This window comes from Microcaecilia unicolor, chromosome 9 (assembly GCF_901765095.1).
Source record: "Microcaecilia unicolor chromosome 9, aMicUni1.1, whole genome shotgun sequence".
NCBI classification, from domain to species: Eukaryota; Metazoa; Chordata; class Amphibia; order Gymnophiona; family Siphonopidae; genus Microcaecilia; species Microcaecilia unicolor.
The window spans coordinates 193053134-193071063 of NC_044039.1; the positions used below are offsets into that span (position 1 = coordinate 193053134).

A 17930-nucleotide genomic window follows, 5' to 3' on the forward strand; every position below is an offset into this window, starting at 1 on the left:
TGACAGCCAAAGACATACTGCTGGCTGTAACCCTTAAGATTTTATAAATAGCATCCAGTAAGTAGGCTAACCCCTCTTCTAGCTGTGCATTATGTTGCCCATCTTGTGTTACAGATTGCTGATGTCACTTCAGGCATGCACTTGCCATGAATGAGCTGTACATTGTCGCTTGAAGGCCCAAAGAGGCCACTTCAAAGGCTTGTTTCAGCGAGCCTTCTAGCTGCCTATCCTGTAGATCATTTAGGGCACTGCTCCCTTCCAACAGCAAGGTTATCTTTCTTATTCACTGTCGTAACCAGGAGTCATTAGCACAGCAAGAGCAAAAAAATTTAAAAATTGCAGCTTCCCAGGGTGGAGGCGAGCCATGGCTCTTTCCACTCTCAGCCCCGCATCCAGTGAGACCCATTCTGCTATAATCAGGTCTCGAATGTCTGGATGCATGGAAAGGCTTTAGAAGGACCTCTAAGACCACTGCCTTTAGCAATCTAGGCCCTAAACTCTTGGAATGAGCTCCCACATCAGGTTCAGGATCAACCCACCATTGCTTCTTTCAAATCAGCCTTAAAAACTCACTTTTTCAGAATTGCTTTTGCCTTACCATCACAACCTTTCCCATCAGCTCTCCAAGGGTGGACTCTGCATTTCTTTCTCCCTTCCCCTCTTCTTTTTTGTAAGTTTTTAGGGGTTTTTTTGTTTTTTTTGTAAACTACAGTGAAGCCTATGTTATGTGGCCTATCAAGCTTGCAAAATAAACAAACTCCTGATGCCTGAGAAGAAACTGGTTGATGGACAAGACGCTAGAGGGCGGTGGTCAATGGAATTCACTCAGAGGAAAGATGAGTAGCAGAGTGCCTCAGGGATTGTTGCTGGGTCCAATTCTGTTCAATATATTTTTGACTGACATTGCTGAAAGATTAAAAGGTAAGGTATGCCTTTTTGTGGATGATACCAAGATTTGTAACAGAGTGGACTCCCCGAAGGGAGTGGAAAACATGAAAGAGGATCTGCAAAAGTTAAAAGAATGGTCTAATAATTGGCAATTAAAATTTAATGCAGAAAAGTGCAACATGATGAATTTGGGGAGTAAAATGTCCTAGAAGGTGAGAGGCTGATACGCACAGATGGGGAGAGAGACCTTGGGGTGATGGTGTCTGAGGACCTTAAAGCAAAAAAAAAAAAAAAACTATGCGACAAAGTGGTGGCCGTAGCCAGAAGAATGCTAGGCTGCATCGAGAGAACAGTAACCAGCAGAAGAAAGGAGGTATTGATGCCCCCTATACAAGTCACTGGTGAGGCCCCACCTGGAGTACTGTGTTCAGTTTTGGAGGCCATAGCTTGCTAATGATGTAAAAAAACTAGAAGCGATACAGAGAAAGACAACAAAAATGATATGGGGCTTGTGCCGTAAGATGTATGAGAAGAGACTGGAGGACCTGAATATGTATAGCCTACAGGAAAGAAAAGACAGGAGAGAAGATATGATACAGACATTTAAATACTTGAAAGGTATTAATATAATAACAAATCTCTTCCAGAGAAGGAGAAATATAAAACTAGAGGACATGAGCTGAAGTTGCAGGGTGGTAGACTTAAAACTCTATTTAGAAAATAAATGGTAGAAAACAAAAATTAAATAAATAAATAACCTTAAATGGCTGCAGGGGGTGGATGTGTGAGTGACACTTTGACGGCTACTCCGGCTGTAAAGAACTAAGGCTGCTGCCAGGCAGACTTTGTAGGTCTGTATCTGTATATGGCAATCCGATTTAGGATAAGCTGGAAAAGGCTTCAATGGCAACTTCAGTAGCTAGAACCGATAACAGTGCTGGGTCCCGCAAATGACAAGATAGATTTGGATAGGCTTGAGTGAGCTTTGATGGCAACTCCAGTAGGTGGAACATAAGGATAGAGCCAGGGAGACTTCTACGTTCTATGTCCCAGAAATGACAAAGAAAGACTCATGATAAACTATATAATATCATATTCATTGTTGATTTACTAATGAATTGATAATGAATGTGACTATTGGGCAGACTGGATTGACCGTTCAGGTCTTTATCTGCCATCACTTACTATATTATTATGAAAAGTAGAGACAGGTAAACAATAAAAACAATCCCACTGCATCTCACAGGATCCTAAGGCTAAAGCAGTTCAACAATTAGAAAAAAAAAAAAGTTCAGCTAGTATAAAAGCTGACTGAAACAGGTGTGTTTTAAATAAAATCTTAAATGAGGAAAGGGAGGGCTCTGTACTTAAAAATATGAGGTTGTTCCAAAGTGTAGGTCCCACTACACTAAATATCACCTTCCAAAATGTGGAGGATGGAATTTCACACAGCGAAGGGACAGACAATAGTGACAGTTGGCTGGAACACAAAGCTCATCGGGGAATATAGGGCTGTAAACAAGGTGACAAACTCAGGGAACCCTGTATGAAAGGATTTTGAACACCAGAAGCAGTAATTTATAGGTAATGCGCTATTTATTTATTTATTGCATTTGTATCCCACAGTTTCCCACCTATTTGCAGGCTCAATGTGGCTTACAATACATCATGAATGGTGGAAATATGTTAGAAAATAGACATTTAGTGTAACAGAAGAATCTTGGGTAACATGATAATGAAAAAGCATGATAGTAACATAACAAGCAGATATAACAAGCAGATATTATAAAACAATTCTGAATATATGTGGAGGAGTATGTTCGCATTTGTTGATCTGTGTGGTATGCCTTATTAAAGAGATGGGTCTTCAGTAGTTTGCGGAAGTTGGTTAGTTCGTAAATCGTTTTTAAGTTGCGCGGCAATGCGTTCCATAACTGTGTGCTCAAGTAGTTAAAGTTTGACGCATGCATTAGTTTCTATTTTAGACCTTTGCAGTTGAGGAAGTGCAGATTAAGGAATGTGCGGGATGATCTTTTAGCATTTCTGGGTGGTAGGTCTATCAGGTCTGACATGTAGGCTGGTGTGTCTCCGTGAATGATTTTGTGAACTAGGGAACATATTTTGAACGTGATGCGCTCTTTAAGTGGGAGCCAGTGTAGCTTTTCTCGTAGAAGTTTAGCACTTTCCTATTTTGTTTTACCGAATATGAGTCTAGCTGCAGTGTTCTGGGCTGTCTAAAGTTTCTTGATTATTTGCTCTTTACAGCCGGCGTAGAGTGCGTTGCAGTAGTCTATTCTACTGGCAACCAATGTTCACCTTTTAGCAATGGAGTCACATGATCGTATTTTGTAGCATGAAAAAGTAACTTCACGGCTACATTTTGTTATCAATTGCAGTTTTTTAAATCTCAAATTATTGCAATAATTGAGCCATTGCATAACTAAAGTGTGAATTACAATACATAGCACTTAATCATCAAAAAAGTGCTGAACTGAATGAACCTGATGTAGCCTGAAAAAAAAAAAACACAGGCTTAACGACTACTGAAATATGAGTCTTAAAAGAGAGGGTAGAATCCAGCAGCACACCCACTGTATCACTAGGCTATAGGGACGTATCACCAAAATCCAAAATAAGAAGTGGAAATACTGGATGCAGTAGCGTAGCCAGGTTGAGGGCATGGGGGGAGCAGAGAGCAGAATGCAGACGGTGCCAGCGCATATTTCAAACGCGACAGATCGCATGAAAAGTAAGCGCCAGCGCAAATCTGTTTGGGGGAGAGGCCACTACCATGGTGACCTACCTAGCTACGCCTCTGACTGAATGAGATTTACTGAATATTTGAAGGCTTTTTTTTGTAAATTAAGAACTATCTGTGAGTTTACTCACAAGGAGGAATTATCTAGCGTGTAAAGAGGCACAAGAATTTGTGCACAGCATTCAAACATGGTAGAAATCCTAACTTTTGTAACAAAAAGGCTAAAGGGGCGAAAAAGATGTTAAATAAAACTAGTGTAAGTGGTGGCTCAAAAGGGTCAGAGTTCATCTTGCCAGAGAATTTGATAAGACCGATCAGAAAGATATGAGTGAAAACATTGTACGGCCAGGCTAAATATTCCTATTTCTGTCAAGTGGGATAAAAGCAGTTTATGGACCACCAGTCAAATCCCATCTACATTGAAAGGTTTCATGCCCCAGACTAAAACCCCAAAATGGGTCAACTATAGCTACTGCAAGTCACACTACCCCCCTAAGTGGCTTCTAGAATGCATTCTTACATAATAACATAGCAATGTCAGTAGAAACAGACCTGCAGAGTCCATCCAGTCTGCCCAATAAGGTGGCCAGAGTTGTATTGGTATTCTGACTGGTTCCAGTTCTTCATGATTAAACACTGGCATATATAATCTCTCTCTCCCTGCCAATTTTGGGGCACAGACAGAAGAAATCTGTCCAGCACTGGTCCTACTTCCCAATTACTGGAGTTTCCATTGAAGCCCACTCCAGTCCTGATACTGACCTGTCTCTGCCACTTATGGGACCCAGATCGTAGAAGTCTGCTCGGCACTGGTTTTACTTCCCAACCTCTAGAGCTGCCATCAAAGCAAAACAATGCATGCAAATCAGATTGTGTAAAATAAGCACAGTCTGCATTTGATCTCAGCCACAAGGGGTCAAGCAGCTCTATTTGGCAGTTTGACCCCTAGCAGTAGTACCACAAGACTACCACTAGGGGTTTTGTATCTCATTTTGAATCCAAGCACCAACTGAGCAGGTGTGATCAGGGATTGCTCCTACCCCCACCCTAACACTAGCTATCCGTGAGACTCTTAGTAGGTGCCTGGGGGAGGAGAAGCTTTTTAAGAAGGTGCTAAAATAAGTACCACTATCTGTGCCACTGCAGCGAGAGATGCATGGAGTTCTCAGCTGTTGCATCACCCAATTAAGTTTACTGTGCTAGACTCTAACCTGTATCACAGAAGCAAATTATGTGAAGATAATGCATTTTACCAGAGCTCACAAAACTCCCTTCTATTTAGCTAAAATAACAGACATCATGTAAAATCATCAGGTCAATGTTTTTGTTCATATTTCCCACACGTAAGTTTTGGAAATACTCTAATTTTATGAGAAAATAATTTTTATTGAGCATGTCCAACACAATGAAAAGATTATAATCAGCATATCAACGTACCCAATAGCTCCTTTTCAAACAGCAGCAAAAAAAAGAGGACACTTTACTCAGTAAAAGCACAATATAAAACCCTGTACTATCCCAAAACTCCCTCTAACTCTTGTCTCACCCGAACACCATTACCTCAACACAAGAACTCTATGAAACTAGTTCAAACAAAAGCTTCCAAAAGGCAACACAATTTTAACAAATCTGACTTAGAGTCCTTGACGTTACAGTATTCCAGAAAGGATCCCACATTTTTTGAAAGTGCTGGCCCCTTATAGAAGTTAAGTCCTTAACTTTACATCTCGCCATAGAAAGCAAAAGAATCCGAGTGCACCATAACTGTTCGGATGGCAATTCTGGTGAAATCCAAAGCAACAAAATAACCATCAATGATCTCACATATTCTAATTTTATAAAGAGGCAAGTAATCAAAATAAAATAAGCATACGGATTCTGAAACAGTATACACGTCTCAAATATTCTTCAATCTCTTAGAGAAATATGGTCATCAAGGCATAACCATTCAGCACAAAGTACAACAATAAAACAGCACGAAGGCCCCACAAATTCAGTACAGTGTAATACTAGTATAAAAGTCTCACTTCTCAAAAGACTGAAAAAACTGGACATAACCTATTTTAAGTTTGACTATAGATCCGTAATGTAAAGATTTTAGCTTCCCTTGTTATCTAGGGAAGGATATATACCTTTTTCACGAGCAGGATTGGAATGTTCTCGCAAAGCTTCCTGAATACACTGGATCTGCTGAGATACAGCAGACAGCATACGTTCCTCCAGTCGATTGAATTCATCAAAACAGCCCCATGCTCCAACTTGGCACAGACCCACAAAAATGCGACCCATTGCCTAAAAACAAAATATAAACATATACAACTTTTTTTTAGATATTTCATAATAAAAAGTAAACACTGAAAAGCACAATTATGTTGTAACTTAGGTGATATTTTCATATTAAAAACAAGTGTGACAATATACCTGGAAATCGAAAGTTTCATCACAGTTGAAAACTAACACAAAACGTCCCAGTTGGTGTCCAAGAGCCTTAACAGATTCTGTTTTGCCAGTACCAGCAGGACCTGTTTAAGCAAGCAGATTAAAAAAAAAAAAATCATTTCTCAAAAGGAGGAGTTAAAGGATGTCTGGATGATTCGTATTCTGACAGCCAAATTTGTCTTTATACCCAAGACTGTCTACAGCTCTCTGCTGGTTACTGTTTGGCTTCCTTCTGAACAGGATTCCTTTATGTTTATCCCACGCATTTTTTAATTCCGAGGTGGTGGAGATGAAAACGGTAACGGAATTCAAAAATGCATGGGATAAACAAAGGAATCCTGTTCAGAAGGAATGGATCCTCAGAAGCTTAGCAGAGATTGGGCGGCAGAGCTGGTGGTGGGAGGTGGGGCTAGTGCTGGGCAGACTTCTATGGTCCATGCCCTGAAATAGAAGTTGCCTACCTGTAACGGTAGTTCTCCTTAGACAGAGGATCTTGCAGCCACACAAATGAAGTGACTCCTCTGTGACATCACTAACCTGGACCCGTACCAAAGTATGAAACTTAAAAGCTATTTACATATGCTCTCGTGCAGATTCCCGCGCCATCTAACTGTGTCCAGCCCGAATCCGCCCCTTTTCAGTTAGTATAACAGCTAGTAGCAACGTAAGGGAGGGTTGGGAGGGATTGTGTGGCTGCAAGATCATCTGTCCAAGGAGAACTACTGTTACAGGTAGGCAACTTCTATTTCTCCCTGGACAGAGTATCTTGCAGCCACACAAATGAAGACTCCCAAGCTATACAGCTAACAGACTAAGAAAACAACTTATGTCTATTGAAAAGAAAAAACTGGTACCTGTGTGAGGAGGAGGTGGTAGTTGACGCCTCATAGTACAGAAGACAAGGCAGTATGGCCAAAAACTGCATCAGCAGATGAAGTTGTATCGATGCAATAATGTTTCATAAAAGTGTGCATCATTGACCACGTAGCTGCTCTACAGATGTCCTGTAAAGGAGTTCTTTGCAAGTGAGCCATTGTGGCCGCCATGGCCCTGAGATTGTGAGCTGTCACATGAGGAATGTCTGAGAGATTAGATGACTGTGCCAGCTGATAACACAAAGCAATACACTTCGCAATCCATTGAGATAATGTTCCTTTTGTCACTGGTTGCGGATGTAGAGTAGACCGAAGAGAAAGTAATAATTGAGAAGGTCTATTTTTAGATTTGGTTCTATCAAGATAAATAGTTAGAGCTCTTAGACAGTCCAGGGTATGAAATTTTATGTGATCCTCAGAATCATGCGGAGGAGGATAAAAAGTTGGCAGTACTATTACTTGACTTAAATGAGAAGATGAGACTACCTTAGGTAAGAACTTCGGGTGAGTGCGGAGCACGGCCTTATCATGGAGTAACTGCGTATACAGCAGATAGTAGACTAGGGCCTGGATCTCACCAATATGGCGTGCTGAAGTCAAAGTTATCAAAAATAGTGTCTTCCAGGTAAGATATCTGATGTCTGTGCTGTGAAGTGGTTCAAAAGGAGAAGTCATAAGCACACTGAGTACTAAATTAAGGTCCCACACTGGAGTTGGTAGACGAATGGGGTAAAGGTGCATGAGTCCCTTAAGAAACCTTTTCGAAACTGGATGTTGCATGAGTGTCAAATTGTCCACCGGATCATGGAACACTGAGAGGGCTGACAAATGAAGTCTTATTGATGAGTATGATAATCCTGATTTTGCCAGATGGAGGAGATAATCCAAGACACGAGACAGAGAAGTGTTGTCTGGGTAGAGACTGTAACGGGAACACCAAGTAGAAAAACGCTTCCATTTTGCTCCGTAAAATTTCAAAGTGGACTCTTTCCTGGAAGCTAGAAGAACTTTGAGAACATCCTGAGAAAAAATCATGTTTGATTGGGACCAACTAGCCAAGCCGTGAGGCGTAGAGATGCAATGTTCGGATGAAGAAGAGTGCCCTGATGTTGTGTTATCAGGTCCGGTTCTAGTGGAAGTGGAGGCAAGGTTAGGTTTAGGAGAAACGTGAACCATGCCTGTCTCGGCCAATAAGGAGCTATCAATAAAAGAGACACTCCTTCCGACTTCACCTTCTGTAGTATTTTGAAAATGAGTGGAATTGGAGGAAAAGCATAGAGAAGGCCCTCCGTCAAAGGAATCTGGAAAGCGTCTTCTGCTATTCTGTTCGGACTGGGAAACTCTGAACAAAATCTGTGACATTTGGCGTTCAGAGGGGACGCAAACAGGTCGATGAGAGGCTGACCCCACCTGCTGAACAGAGCGTGCGTAACAGTGCTCTTGAGTGACCACTCGTGAGGCTGCAATTTTCTGCTTGTGAATCCGCTAAGGTATTTTGCACCCCAGGCAGGTAGGATGCTGAGATCGTGGACTGGAGAGCCAAAACCAGATGCCAGATCTGAAGCGCTTCCATGCATAAGTGTCGGGATCCGGTACCCCCTTGCTTGTTGATATAGTACATCGCCACCTGATTGTCCGTTCGGACATGAATTTGTTGATGAGAGAGGTGAATGCGAAACGCTTGAAAAGCCAATTTGATAGCTCGTAGTTCCAGTAGATTGATACTGCACAAAGTCTCCTCGAGAATCCAAAGACCCTGCGTTTTGTAAGAGTTCATGTGTGCTCCCCACCCCTGTTTGGATGCATCGGTAGTTAGATAAATTGATGGTAGAGGAGGTCGAAACTGCATACCTTGAAGTAGATTTGGGGTGTGAGTCCACCATTGCAGAGAAGTTTTTAGACTGAGAGAAAGTCCTATCTTTGCTGATAGAGGATGAAGAGCATGGATCCATCGGTCTCTCAGATGCCACTGCAAAGGCCTCATGTGTAGTCTTGCTAAAGGTACCACTGGTATCGCAGCCACCATACGTCCCAGAAGGACTAACAATGTCCGAGCTGGAAGATAAGAAAATGAATGTGCGTGGCTCTGCTGAGAGGCAAATATGCTAGTATTTGAGATGTATGCAACACTGCTCCTATGAATTGGAGTTGTTGAACTGGAAGAAGTTGAGACTTTTGAGTTGATGAGGAACCCCAGAACTTTTAGAAGACAGGTGGCCTTCTGCAGTGCATGGAGAGCATCTTGAGCAGTCGGTGAGGAGATGAGCCAATCGTCCAGATAAGGAAAAATCGTCCTTCTCTGTTGACGAAGATAGGATATGATTGTGATCACACATTTTGTAAATACCCTCGGTGCTGAAGATAGGCAAATGGAACTTGAAATTGGTAATGAGAATCCACCTGAAAACGAAGATACCTTCTGGACGAACGGTGAATAGGAATGTGCAAATATGCATCCTGAAGGTCGAGAGACACCAGCCAGGCATGTTGATCCAGCAGTGGAAGAATCATTTGGAGAGTTGTCATTCTGAACTTTTCTTTTTTGAGAAATCTGTTTAGGGATCTTAAATCCAGAATACTGCATAGACCTCCGTTCTTTTTTGGAATAAGAAAAAATCTGGAATAAAAACCTGTGTTCCGGTGAGACTCCTGCATCAGCTCGATCGCACTGATCTGCAGGAGACAGGAAATTTTTTCCTGAAGGACATGAAGGTGACAGGAAGGAATCTGAGAAGTGACAATGTGCGTGTGAGGCGGAGGATTCGCAAAATGAAGACAGTATCCTTGTTGTACAATCGAAAGGACCCACCTGTCTGAACTGATAAGGGACCACTGCAGAGCAAAAAATTGAAGATGGCCCCCAACCGGTAAGTCTTTTGAAAGTGACTGGTCAAAAAGAAGATAAAGGTTTAGATGACATAGTGGGCGCTGGCTTAGGTGTTCTCCTTTCTCTGTAAGACTTCTTAGACTGCTGAGGTCTATTTGGTTTATTGTTGTATTTGTAGTTAGAGTTGTACCTATTGAAAAAGTATGGTTTATGAGAATTGTTATCTCCTTTTAGAAGTAACATATGATGAACGTTAAAAAGAAGATCTATGCTGGTTGATATTGTCATCTTCTAAAGTATCTAGAGTTGTGCAATCCTGTTTAATGTTATCGATAATGTCCTTGACCCTATCACTGAAGAGATTGTCTCCTGTACAAGGAGCATCAGCTACTCGGTTGTGAACGTCCTTGCGGAGACCCAATGCTTTTCACCAAGCCAAGCATCTTGTGGAAATGCCCACCGCCGCACCTCTAACTGAAGTGTCATACGAATCGTGGGCAGATCTTATTAAATTAGTTGCACATTCATCCAGGTTTTGAAGTAATGGTCGTAGTTGAGGTTGTATTGCAGCTGGTAGAGAATCCACCACTTTAGACAAAGTGTCTAGTATGGTGAATTGATAGTCGATGTAATGAAATATATGAAGCCCTATCAGGGTATTGAGCGTGGCACTTTGATACATCCTTTTGCCCAACAAGTCCATGAGTTTCATTTCCTTAGTTGGTGGAAAATTAGAATGGTCTCGTGAACTCTTATGCTTACACATGACTGAATGAACTACTATAGACTGATGAGACAACTGTGGCTTACCAAATCCCAAAGTGTCCTGGACTTTGTATTTTGTATCCAAACTCTTTTTTGTGGGTGCAGATGTGAAATGATTAGACCAAATAAGTTTATGTTGATCTGCAAGGACATCATGTAATGGTAATGCTATTATTTCATTCGGTGCCTCTCTGTACCGAACAGCTTGTAGCTTCTTTGATTGCGGGTCAGGTTGCGAGGTTGAATGAATGTCTAAAGCTGATGCCAACTTGAGAAGAAATTTGAGATATGAAACATCCTCAGGTTGAGATGACTTAGATGGCTGCGGAGGAGAGGGTTCTGAAGGCGAACCCAGAGTGTCCGCATCACCCCCATGGATACCTGAATGTGGAGTTCCACAAGGATCCCCACTATCACCAACTCTCTTCAACCTAATGATGATACCTTCAGCCAAACTTCTAGCCAATCAAAACCTTAATCCCTACATATACGCAGACGACGTCACGATTTACATCCCATTCAAACATGATCTAAACGAAATCACCAATGAGATCAACCAAAGCCTCCAAATCATGCACTCCTGGGCAGATGCATTCCAGCTGAAACAACGCAGAGAAAACACAATGTCTCGTACTCACCTCACAGCACAACAAACACAACTACTCCACAATAACTACACCATACTGTTCTCTCCCAATCGCACAAAATCTAAAAATTCTTGGCGTTACTATCGACCGAAACCTCACACTCGATACTCACGTGAAGAACACAACGAAAAAGATGTTCCACTCCATGTGGAAACTCAAAAGAGTAAAACCTTTCTTCCCGAGATACATCTTCCATACCTTGGTACAGTCAATGGTAATAAGTCATCTGGACTACTGTAATGCACTATAAGCTGGCTGCAAAGAATAGACTATCAAAAAAATCCAAACAGCCCAGAATACCACCGCCAGACTCATATTTGGAAAACCCAAATATGAAAGTGCGAAACCCCTAAGAGAGAAACTTCACTGGCTCCCACTCAAGGAACGTGTTGCGTTCAAGATCTGCACGATTGTACACAAAATCATTCACGCAGATGCTCCAATCTACATGCTAAACCTTGTGGACTTGCCTCCCAGAAACGCCATAAGATCATCCCGCAAATTTCTCAATCTGCACTTCCCCAGCTGTAAAGGATTAAAATATTAACTGATACACGCCACCACCTTCTCTTACATGAGCACGCAGCTGTGGAATGCATTACCTACAGTCCTGAAAGCGATTGATGAAATAACTTCTGCAAATCTCTGAAGACATCTATTCAACAAGGCCTACAAAGAGAACCCATAGCCTTACAAAACTACCTCACCAACTCACCCAATTATTACAGTCCACCTTATATCCTGCCTAACATCTTCCTTCTCTCTTCCCTCACCTAATCTTTGTACATCACTAATTGTGTCTGATATCATGGAATGATTATGTTATAACCAAACTCTGTAAGCCACATTGAGCCTGCAAATAGGTGGGAAAATGTGGGATACAAATGCAATAAATAAATAAATAAATCATGCTCAGAAAGATGATCAGGAGAGGAACCCCCAGAGTGACTCTGAGGATGTAGAGAAGATTCATAATTTGTGAAAATTTCTGCTGCCATGGATTCTGATGTAGACACTGACCACGAACGTTTCCTATGAGATAAAGAAGGACCAGTGCATGATAATGGAGCTGCCGCATCTGACGGCAGTTGAGAAGCTGAATGCTGCTGGCTTTGATTTTTTAATAAAAAATCTTGAAGTAGATGGAGAATATCTTGATTAGAATGAGACACTTGAAAAGAAGAGGAGGCATTGCCAGGAAGCATAGTGTCCAAAAATCCTGGTTTATGTAGGAAACAGTATGCTGAACGAAATCCTGTCTGCATTCTGGAGAGAGAGATGGTATCTGATTCGGAGTGGTCCAAGCATGAGAAGGAGAAGAGGAGCCATAAAATTGCTGATAAGAAGCATTATGCTGGTGAGAGGAGGAGGAGGAGCTAGATCGGTTCCCATGAGAAGGGGAGGAGCCAATTCGATGATGAGTGGGAGGAACAAGTTCGATAATGAGAATGGGAGGAGCTGTGTCTGTGCTGACCAGAGGGAGAACAGCTCCTTCGGTGCAGAGAATGATGGTGCCGAGAGTGAGCTCTGTGCTGATAATGCAGTAAAGAAGCAGATTGGTGCCGATGAGAGTGAGGAGATTTGGTGCCAAGCTTAAGATCAGTGAGCATTCTAACTCTTTTAGAAGGAGATTGAGCCAGCACTGATGACACAGGGGGAGTGTTCTGAAGCTGAGTCTCGGCACCAACAACTTTATCAGTGATTTGTGGTGGCAGAGACTGAGGAGATATCAACAGCTGTTGAACAGGCTGTTGATTTAAGAGAGGAAGTGAACCATCTGAGTTTTTGCCCTCACCGGAGTGCTTTCTCTTGCTTGTAGCTTTCTTACCCAGCTGATTAGAAGACGATTGATGAGGTATTCAGCAATGACTGCTCTCATTTTAAGATCTCTAATCTTCCGTGTGTGAGGAAGCATACTAGCACACTTTTCACAGTTAGTAGCTAAGTGTGCCTTTCCCAGACAAAGCACACATCGATCATGTGGATCTAAATTAGACATTTTATCATTATAGCTCACACAACGCTTAAAACCCTGTTTCTTCAGCGACATGACAGGGAAGAGAAGAACTGCTAAATTAAATTCTTTGAATAATGAGAAAACTTTGAGGAAAAAAATAAGAAAAGAAATAAAATTATTAAAAAACAAACAACATGGTTGGCACTCTAATAGGTTAACAAAAACTTTCTCTGTGAACATTTATATCTGTGAGGCTGTATATAAATGGACAATAGAGTATATTTTATTGAAGTGTCATTAATAAAAATGTTGTATAAATAAAAAACAACAGAGAAACTGCACAAGGTAGTAGTATTGAGTCAGCGGGTCTGACCGTCAGCGCGGAAAGAAAATAACTGAAAAGGGGCGGGTTTGGGCTGGACACTATATACTGTTAGATGGAGCGGGAATCTGCACGAGAGCATATGTAAATTGCTTAAGTTTTATGCTTTGGTACGGGTCAGTGACGTCACGGGAGAGTACCTTCATTTGTGTGGCTGCAAGATACTCTGTCCAGGGAGAAATGGCAGATACAAATCAAGGTCAGGTATACACATAAAGTAGCACATAAGAGTTTATCTTGTTGGGCAGACTGGATGGACCGTGCAGGTCTTTCTCTGCTGCCATCTACTATGTTACTATAATGCGTTGGTTTCTTTGAATCTATAAACAAACGATTTAACAAAAATTTCTTCTGGATGAGGCTGCAATTTCCTACTACTTGCATTTGTAGCCCACTTGGGTCCTCCCCAGCCCTAGTCATTACTATTTAGAGGCGGGGAAGTCTAAGACAAAGGTACCACAGCGCTTTATTTGTAGCTACCCATTCCTTTTTTAATCCCATTGACATGTAGACAGGAAGGAAGGGGAAGCTCTTTGGCTCTAGGTAAGGAATGTGGTTCCACCTGGAGCCTCAAGTCAGGAAATATTGCTGTTGTAGGACTGTTGGGACTTCCTTCCCTATCAGGCCTGTAATGCATCTCTATAGCATCCTCAGTTACTGCTATCCAAAGTGGGGAACCAGGTCAAATAATAAAGCTATCATTTTCAAGTATAGATTTGATCACATCCATCTCCTCATTTTAACCAATGTATTCTACAACAGCTTCAAACACTAAACACATGCTTGCTCAGACTTAATTTATTAAACAAATTAGATTTTTATTCTATGAACTAATGCTTACCAAATGGAGACCCTCCAAGTCTTGCTTCTAAGGCCTGTGTCATTGTCAAATAGCAGCGGTCAGTAAGTGGTGTCTGCACAAGTTTATCTTGAACACCAAGGTATTCAAAACCATAGTTGAATTTGGCATTTGCCATCTGAATAGAGAGCTGCTGTAGAGCATCTGTTTGCTTAGGATCAAAGTAGAATCGCATTTGGCTGAGCCACTCAAAAGATTTTGCATTATCAACCCGTGTTTTGATTAGTGTTCTTGTAACATCTCTCTGGTGCACCAATTCTGTAATCTGTAGAATATTTTAGTCAAAATGCATCTATTCCATAAAATTTCAATACAAGATACTAATTTCATAATTTCTCATATAGAAATAATAAATTATGCTAACAACAGTTTTAACATATTATAATAGGGAATCAATAGACTAACACGGCTACCACACCTCTCTACTTATAATAGGTAATAAAAGCTTTAAGAAGCTCATTATCCAATGAAACTGAAGCATGGTAACGTCCACTTCATCGATTTTAATTTAAAAAAAAGAAGAAAAACAAAAAAAAGCACTTCTTTTAATCCAAAAGTGTACAACTAAAGTCTATTAGGTAAAGCAAAGATACTTACCTGTAGCAGGTATTCTGAGGACAGCAGGCCTTATATTCTCACACGTGGGTAACGCGGTCTGTGTTGCTCAATCCAGAGCTTGTAACAAGCTTTACAGAGCTCTTTGGAGCACGAGTCGTGCTCCACTGCGCAAGCGCCTTCATTCACGCCCATCTGCCACGAGAGTGTGGGACCAAACGTACAATACTAAAGCATATTACAAAGAGGAGATACCTCTAAGGGGAAGTGGGAGGGTATGTGAGGATATAAGGTCTGCAGTGGTCAACTGGACCTGTCACAAAACACCTAGCACTCAGCTGGGGCTAACTCTGCAGCCACCCAAAGGGTCTGTCCCCAGCACTGCTCGGGTCCGCCTACACCCAGGCATGTGCTCTACACTAGCACCCTCCTCCCACTGACTGGGTCCCTCTTGCTTCTGGACGAGTCTCCCACTCTCAAGATATTCCCTGGTGATTTTTAAGGACACTGGAGCCACACTCCCAGGGGTCCCGCAGTTCCTAGAAAGCACCCACAGACACAAAACAGAAACCACCAGGAGTCTTAGTCATTCAAGGTCAGAGCTAACTAATGGGTTTATTATCAGAAAAATAGAACAGTGAACGATATAAAACAGGTGGAAAAACAACAAGCAATAACTGAACAAGGATCAACATTAAAACTAAACACTTTATTACTACCTGGGTAGCACCTGGAGAGTTTCAGGAAAATAACTGCTCACAGGTCTTGGAGCAGGGTCTCAGGGCAGAAATGTTTACCCTCTGTACTCCCTAGCTGAAACTAGGGAAAATCCAGTACCTCATGGCTGGAATTTGAACTCCACGACCAATAAGAGCCCAGAGAACCAACTTTGAAAGTATCTGGTCAATGGCACTGCAGATTACCTTTCCACAGGGCTAAAACTGAAAAAGAAAACGGTTTACTCTGCAACAGGTTTAAAACAGAAAAACACCACCTGCTGGCCAAACAAGAGAAATACACTGCATGAAAACAATACAATTTACAGGCTTGAAAACCCCGTTTCATCACAAGACCCGCACCTTTTGGAGACGTGGGCGATCTGGAATGCTCTAAAGGCTTTCAGAGATCAGCTGATCAACCAAACTGTACTCATTCAAATGGACAATCAGGTTGCAAATGTATGACACCAACAAACAGGAGGGCACCGGATCATGCCCTCTGTCAGGAGACCGTCCATATGTGGCATTGGGCAGTCGGCCGTGGAATGCTCCAAAGGGCCACTTATCTGGTGAGCAAATCCAACAGCCTGGCCAACAGACTAAGCAGGGCCATACAACTGCATGAGTGGTCTCTCCACATAGGCGTTGCCCGCAAGATCTTCAGAGTGTGGGGAACCCCCTTGGTGGATCTCTTTGCCACTCAGATCAATCACAAAGTCCCTTGGGTTCTGTTTCAGGCTCCAGACCTACGGCTAGCATCAGATATCTTCCACCTTCATTGAGGGAGCTGCCTTCTGTATGCCTACCCTCCCATACCTCTTGTGTGGAAGACTTTTGCTGAAACTCAGAAAAGAACACAGGACCACAATTCTGATAGTACCATACTGGCCCCAGCAGATCTGGTTCCCTCTTCTGGAGTTTTCCTCTGAAGAACTGTGGAGATCGGAATGTTTTCCGACCCTAATCATGAGGAACAAGGGATCTCTTCTGCATACCAATCTCTGGCCCTCACTGACTGGCTATTGAGAGCTCTCTTGCATCTTCCAAAGGGTGTCTCCACAGTCTTGGTGGCTTGCAGGAAAGATTCCACTAAGAGATATTACTCTTTCAAATGGAGGAGGTTTGCCATCTGGTGTGAGGGCAAGGCCCTAGATCCCATTACCTGCCTTTCACAGGCCTTGCTTGAATACCTTTCTACACCTTTTTGTCACGTCCCTCACCTTAGTGGCGCCATTCCCGTGGCCGCTTGCTGGAGTGGCGCTCCGGGATGCGAGACCCGGTCCTCGGGCCGTTGGGCGGCCATTTCGACCGGGCCCGTGGATCGCCGGCCATTCGGGAAGCCTGCCCTGATTCCGGTATCGCGGTCTGATCACCGGCCATTCGGGAAGCCTGCCCCGATCCCGGTATCGCTGTTCCATCGCCGGCCATCTTGGCAGCCTGCCCCGATCGCCTGCCTGTTGGGATAACGCTGCAGTGACCGAGAAGATGGCGCCGGTGTTTGCTAGCAGTCTTCGTGTCCGGGTTCTCGAGAGGCAACGTTTCACCCTTCCATCTCCTGAGTGGCTGGGTGCAACCAGACTCCGCCTCCTGGCTTCGGTGAGTGGATCCCACAGCCGCCACTCCTAGGGTGATCCCGGCAGTTTCCGCCTGCCCCAGCTGACACTCGGATCCCTGATTGCTAGGGGTATTGAAGGGCAGCGTTTCTCTTCCTCCCTGCTTCGGCTTCTCGTTTCAGAGGACTTAGCTTTCGCGTGTTGTCTGTGGACACTTTACTACTTGACCTGACCCAACTCGACCTCTGCTAGGTTCCTGACTATCCTTGCTTGCTGCCAGCCTCGACCTCTGCTAGTTCCTGACCATCGCTGCCTACTGCTCAGCGCTCCGCGGCCTGCTCCCTGTCCTCTCTCCGTTCGGTCAGCCCGTCAACCCCCGCGGTTCCAGAAGTCCCGTTGGCCGCCTGCAGCTGGGGGCTCAACTCCCGGTGAACGGCGGTCGCCACGGGTGAAGTCTGGAGGTTGGTCGGCTGTCCTCTGGAGGACTGCGGTTCCTATCCACCTCCGCCCTCCGGCAGGACCCAAGGGCTCACGAAGATCTCCAAACAAGACACTTATTGAGTCTGGCCTCCAGACCAACTCAGTAAGGGTTCACCTCAGTACAATCAGTGCTTAGCCCATCTCTGGACAGCCTCTAGTTGTTTGCTTCATGAGAGGTTTGCTGTTGACAAATCTCCATAATCAACCCCCCCCCCCCCGTGTCATG

At 43.2% G+C, this 17930-nt stretch overlaps 1 protein-coding gene across 2 annotated transcripts in view; it reads right to left on the minus strand.

Moving 5' to 3' along the window:
- DYNC1H1 (dynein cytoplasmic 1 heavy chain 1) overlaps positions 1–17930 on the minus strand; it is a 415182-nt gene that overhangs the window by 263337 nt on the left and 133915 nt on the right. For both annotated transcript variants that reach the window (XM_030213839.1, XM_030213838.1), the window contains exons 27-29: positions 14380–14662; positions 6068–6168; positions 5779–5938 (exon numbers count right to left, since the gene is read on the minus strand). In XM_030213839.1, coding sequence (XP_030069699.1) covers positions 5779–5938; positions 6068–6168; positions 14380–14662 — 544 coding nt within the window. The remainder of the gene's footprint in view (positions 1–5778; positions 5939–6067; positions 6169–14379; positions 14663–17930) is intronic.